Source organism: Monopterus albus, unplaced genomic scaffold, assembly GCF_001952655.1.
Source record: "Monopterus albus unplaced genomic scaffold, M_albus_1.0 scaffold40.1, whole genome shotgun sequence".
NCBI classification, from domain to species: Eukaryota; Metazoa; Chordata; class Actinopteri; order Synbranchiformes; family Synbranchidae; genus Monopterus; species Monopterus albus.
In genome coordinates, this window is record NW_018127920.1 from 6863882 (window position 1) to 6870641 (window position 6760).

The 6760-nt window shown below is 38.4% G+C and overlaps 1 protein-coding gene across 2 annotated transcripts in view; it reads left to right on the forward strand.

Annotated features, from left to right (window-relative positions):
• The window catches only part of galcb (galactosylceramidase b), a 21190-nt gene that overhangs the window by 3049 nt on the left and 11381 nt on the right, over positions 1–6760 (forward strand). For both annotated transcript variants that reach the window (XM_020599309.1, XM_020599310.1), the window contains exons 4-5: positions 2630–2743; positions 3633–3772. In XM_020599309.1, the coding sequence (XP_020454965.1) occupies positions 2630–2743; positions 3633–3772 (254 nt within the window). The remainder of the gene's footprint in view (positions 1–2629; positions 2744–3632; positions 3773–6760) is intronic.

The window sequence follows — 6760 nt, forward strand, 5'->3', positions numbered from 1 at the left end:
GTTTGGTATCTGTGTGAAATACTTCCAAACCTTTGGTGACTGCAGTCGCGGTATTTTCGCGTTCCCCGGACACACCATGCTGCTAGTGCTATGTGTATCTATGCTCGCGTTACTGCCTACTTCCTACTTATCTTCTTCTGCGTCCTTTTAAAGGGCGGTTGGCATCCAGCTTTTGGCGCATTACCGCCACCATCTGCTCTGGAGTGTGAAACTGAAACTTGTCTTACTTTTTTTTTTTGTTTCCTACATATGACAAGTCGACGATTAATATGCAAATCGACTAATTATCATAATCGATTAAGTCGAATAATCGCTACAGCTCTAATTTTATGCCCTACTGCAACTATTTTTCAAATGTTGTGCTGCCTGCCTTGTACACCTAGTGCCAAATAGCAGGTGAGGCAGAAATAAATCACTTTGCAGCTATTAGTTGCGATTATTGGTTAACGCATCTTAGCCAGGAAAAGTGAGGGCTTAGTTTGATATAAGGGACCTCACTGCTAATGCAAACACAACATAACCATTGTCATGTGAGAGTGAGATTGAAATCACTTGCACATAAACAATTTGTCATGCAGCCCTACATTTCTTTGAAATGTTTTGGAATAAAATGCAGTTTTAACAATGTGGGGTTATTTCAGTATGTTGCTGAGAATGTCAACTCTTGATTACATGTACAGACATGGCCAAAAGTACTGGCACCCCTGCATTTCTGTCAGATAAGGCATCACTTTTAGAAAATTGTTGCAATCACAAATTTGTTGATATTTTCATGTTTATTTCTTTTGTTTGCATTGGAACAACACAAAAACGCAGAGAAACAAAAAATCCAAATCTGATCCATTCCACACAGAACTCCAAAAATGGACTGAACAAAATTATTGACTCCCTCAACTTAATATCTGGTAGCACATGCTTTGGACAAAATAACTGACATCAGTCACTTCCTGAAACCTTCAGAGAATTTCTTCCACCTCTCTACTGGAATTCTGGACCACTCTTCTTTTGCAAACTACTCCAGGTCTCTCAGATTTGAAGGTTCCTTCTCCCAGCTGCTGTTCTGAGATTTCTCCACAGGTGATCTATGGGATTTAGAGCTGGATTCATTGTTGGCCACTTTTGTTTTCTGAAAACAATAGAATGATGTGCCTGAACAAAAAGCCCTATTTTAGTCTCATCTGTCCACAGGACATTCTCCCAGAAGGACTGTGGCTTCCTCAGGTAGATTTTGGCAAACTCCACTCTAGCTTTTTTATGTCTCTGTGTCAGCAGTGGGTCCCCCTGGGTCTACTACCATCACGTCCTTTGTCATTCAGATGGTGACGGATACTGTGAGCTGACACTGTTGCACCCTGTGCCTGTAGGTCAGGTTGAATTTGTTTGAAAGTTGATCAAGGTTCTTTATCCACCATCTGAACAATTTGTCATCTATTTTCTCTTTCGTCCACATCCATGAGATTAGCTACAACACCATGGGCTGTAAATGTCTTGACAATGTTGTACACAGTGGACACAGGAACAGCCAGATCTCTGGAGATGGACTTGGAGCCTTGAGACTGTCCAGGCTTTTCCACTATTGTGGTTCTCAGATCTTCAGACAATTCTTTGCTCTTCTTTCTTTTCTTTGGTTCTCCATGCTCGGTGTGGCCCACACCGAGCATGGAGAACCAAACCAAACCATAGAAATAAACATGAGAATACCAACGAATTTGTGATTGTAACAGTTTTCTGGTAGAAGTGGTGCCTTATCTGTAGTATCTAGAATCTGATACAGACTAAATTAATTTAGATAAATCATCCCAATTTAAATAATCATTTAATATTACAATTATTCTGAACAGGGTAGTAGTTGAATAGGTAATCTGGTAGTTGGGGAACAGAGAACAGAATCACCTCTCCTGCAATGGAATAGATACAGTATTAAATAAGAAGATTGTCACAGAGTCAGTCAGTCTTGGTCAGGGGTCCAGTCAGTCCAGAGTCCGTTCCCCCTACCCAGGCCTGGGTCTGAAAAAGCACACACTCTTCTGTCACAGAAGCATTCTCCTTCTACGCCCTTCAGCCTTACCCTTTTTATCCACAGCTTTCTTAGGCTGTTACGTCAATTTCCGAACTTAGCTTCCTGTCTCCAGTTTTAGGAGACTGCACCCTGAGATGTACCCCAAAATAGGAAACATCTTGGCCAAATTATATAAGCCCATTGTCCAGTTCACACAAACACACTATTCTATTACATAATCTATATTAACGTGTAACTTAATGTACTGTAACTTAAACCAGTACATATCTAACAGAATTGCAGGGGTGCCAATGTTTTTGGCCATGACTGTAGTCGTGTATTTTTACTTGCAGATGTAAAGTCTTACACATTTTGTGTTTGTTTGTTTGTTCCCCCCCCCTCTACCATTAGAACAGATCTTGTATATTATAGATTCTTGGTGGTTAACAGTTACAGAACAACAGACCTCTACCATTAGAACAGATCTTGTATAGTTTAACCTGACTGTTCTGAGAAAGTAGAGAATGGATCATAGATAAACTTTGGACCCATAGATGATTTAATGAAGAAACAAGCTGCTTTGTAGTATGCCATCTCATGGTTTTAATACTGAACTATTATCATTTTCAGATGGAACAGAGCCATCGCACATGCACTATGATAATGACGAGAACTATTTCAGAGGCTATGAGTGGTGGCTTATGAAAGAAGCCAAGAAGAGGAACCCAAACATTACACTCATTGGTGAGAAGGTGCACTGTCATGTCTTCCTTTGCTCTACTCTCCAATGAGGTCAGACTAACAGCTGATAAAGCAGAATCTAATGGAACTAACGATCACATGAGAATGTAAAAGTAAACTTGTGATCAAAGTATGACTTCATTAGTTGATGTAGCCTAGTGTTTTTGAATGCATATACATACAATATAGTCTCATATGGTTTGAAAACATATGGCAACATGTTTAACAAGCAGGGGACCTTACCACAGACTAGTTTTACAAGTTTAGCAAGTCTGACATATGAAGCATGTATTTGTATTTATTTATTTATTTACATTGGCAAACAGGACTGGTGGAAAATCTAGTCTCAGTGGGCAAACAGACACCGGCTGGGGGCATGAGTTTGATGTAAATACTAAAAATTGGTAGTAAGGATGCACATTTTCAAAGTTGTTGTGTTTTTTTTTTTTTTTTTTTTTTTTTTTTTTTTTTTTTTTGACTCCTAGTTGGGGGTTTTTTAAACAACCAACCATTAACCGTTTACCAACAAGATGAAAATGCTAGGCTATTTAGAATAGATGAGTGTCTCACACACAGAACTGTGAACGGAGTAAAATAGCAAAACAAAGTAGCTTCTGTTCTGAGGCAGCTCCAGTTACTTTAGACGTGTGATATATTAGATGGAGGCCATGAACATTACCTCTTTTCAGAGCAAATGCCTTAATCCCCCCATGAAGCTGATATGTAGGCCCTATAGCCTATTTTTCAGCAGATGGTTTAAAAAATTTTAACTGATAGTATTAATCAGTTGGGATTCTTATTATTGGTTAAGGATTGAGGGTGTGCATCCCTAACTGATAGTACACAAAGCAGCTCCAGCTTTGCATGTGTGTTCCTGTGTACCTGTATGCAGGTTTGCCCTGGGCATTTCCTGGTTGGGTAGGCCATGGCAAGAACTGGCCCTATGACTTCCCAGACATCACTGCAGCATACGTGGTGAAGTGGATCCTTGGTGCCAAGCAGTACCATGACCTGGAGATTCAGTATATTGGGGTGTGTACCTGATTACTTTAAGATATCTTTCCAGTTCAAGTACCATGTTATGTGGATTACACTTAGAAGTGTCAGGTCTTTGTTCTCAAGAACACAAATCAGAGCGTGACTGCCTGAAGTACTGTATCCACGCTGCAGAGTCGTGTTTTTGTTTAGGCCACATTTTTATACAGTAGAACTGTCTGACCATAATCCGTATCATACAGGTACTCCATCAGATATAATTATTATCTGTTACACTGGGCTTCACGTTTCTAGTCAAAGATCTGTTAAACATGGTTAACATATTTATGTTATGCTAAGAAATAATGAATAGTAAAGTATGCTTGAATGAAATCTGACCTATCACACAGCTGCTGTCATAACCCTGTAGTTATGTGGACTTTGTAAAACGATCCTGTCAATACAGCTTCATTAAAACACAAGGAGCAGAATGAGGGTTTAACAGCCGAGTATCACAACGCTGTCTTAATTTACAGATTACTAGTTTATAGCCTACTTGTTCAGTCGCCCATTCTCTTAAAATGTTTCTATGCAACTAAAATGCAAATGCAGCTATGTTTTGTAAGGAAGGCCTTCACTGTTGCATTGTATTCCAATGCAACGTAATTTTTGAATGAATGAAATGCTGCATTTTCCTACTGACAGAACAAGTGGGGAGAGCGGCAAAAGGCATAAAGCACAGCATTGTCTTTCAATTGGCTTCAGGTTAACTCCCCCTTGAGTTCTGGTGTCTTTTTTTTTTAGTTTTGTTTACTCTTAACCAAGACCTGTGAGTCGTGTGCTGGAAGATTTGAAAAAAATACATTGGCTGGAAGCATTTTACTGATAATGTAATACCAACAAAGCAAAAGAGACAGATTAACCATTGGTGTAGTGCTGCTGGAACGACGCTCCACCACTTTTTTTTATCCAAGAAAGGACAAAGAACAGGCCTACTGGCATAATCTGGTTGAAATTCATAATGTTGCATTGTTGTGAGTGCTTGAAAATCCAATCATCAGTAAAGTGTATGTCCTGCAAAATGGAATGTTCTACGTTGTGATAATAAAATTTAAGGTGTCATGATTGATTCACAACACCGACTCAAGCACAAGTGGCAACTGTGAGTGTTTGTGTATTGTTCAACCACATATTGATGACGTGGATGGTTCACAGCGACACAGTTTAGTGCTGACTACAGACTCCATTTACAAAAAGTGACAGAATGAAATTCAGATCATCCAGACTGACAAACTCGAGCGTGATCTCCAGGAGGGGCCATGGAGACAAACATCAGATGTGATGATCAGCAGCATCCCTTCTCCATCTTTTTCAGCTGCTGAAAATGCAGCGGTTCATTCATTCACAAATTAGTTATGTTGCATCAGAATATAATCTAATAACCAAAAAAGTTCACTACAAAATGTATCAGCATTTGCAGAGTAGTTGCATAGGCTATATAGGAATGTAATTTTTAGAAGAGAGTCTTTTTGGCCAAGACTGACCCTGAAATGTGGAAAAGATCAGAGGTACTATTCAGGAGAGCATAAAAAGAAGAACAAAATGTAGACATAATGCAATAACTGCCAGTGGAACGATGTCTCAAAAGGCTTATAAGGTCTGAGCATGTAAGCAGAATGAAATAGTAGTTATTACTGTGACCCACACAGACACTGGTTAATAGAGAAAACAAAGCCCCAGGTTAGTCAAACCTATTTGGGTGAGAAATTGAAGGTAAACAATAACATTGTTACACAAACTGTTGTAATCCATCTATCGGTGTACAGACTGACTTCAGCTGTGATTTACTATACTTCAGTGTTTGTACACAGTTTTCTTTTGCATTTAGGGATAATTAGCAGCTTCATGGGTATGTTTACTTTCAGATTCACCTCCAAAAAAAGTGGTTTAGATAATTTGGATTAACTGTTATCTTGTTTGCAATTAGTCTGAGCATCGGACTATATTCTTGACCCATCTGACTTTGTCATAGAAATGTTGCTGCTCCCAGATCTGAGCAGTTGACTTTGTCTAGTACAGTTGTAAGGTTTATTAACAGGTGATACTGTACATGCAAGTACTGATGGACAAGCCTTAGAAAACATGACTTGAAGTTGAAACTGAATAAAAATGTAATAACATTTTTATTAATCACACCTAACATGGCGACAGTATTTAATGCAAATATGACACACAGCAGCTGTAATTAAGTTCAGTTGCATCTCATTCCGTACATGACCCATGTACGGAATGAGGCAAGTGATTTGTTACAGAAGTTAATAGTTTTTGAGGGACTGGAGCTGGAACTGAACACTATTGGAAATACTGAAATTCATTATCATGAACCGGACAAAGATTTTGACCCTGAAAAAAACTTTTTTAAGAACTCTGAAAATAACTGCAAGTATTACACGGATGAGCAGTTTAACAGCAATGTCAAGACTGAAAACAAATTATCACTAATTCACTTTAATAGCAGAAGTTTATACGCAAACTTTCAGAGTATAAAACATTATCTTAGTAGTCTAAAACATTCTTTTAATATAATTGCTATTTCTGAAACTTGGATTAACACTGTAAGGGGAATGGATTTTGACCTTGATGGCTATGACTTGGTATGCACAAACAGAGAGAATAAGATGGGAGGTGGTGTGGCCTTGTACATAGATAAAAACTTTAGTTATAAGAGAATGGAGAAAATGTCAAGGGTGGTGGATAATTTGCTGGAGTGTGTGACTGTAGAAATACTCGTGGAAAAAAAGAAAAATGTTGTAATAAGCTGTATTTATAGAGCACCTGGAGCCAGCATAGAAAAATTTAATGACTGGATGGAAGAAAATTACTTGACAATAAGTCATAAATTAATGTTCATATGTGGTGACTTTAATATAGATTTGTTGAATCCTAACAAGCACACAGAAACTGAGGAGTTTATTAACACATTATATAGATGTAGTTTACACCCAAAAATTACAAAACCAAGTAGAGTAACAACCCAGCATGCAA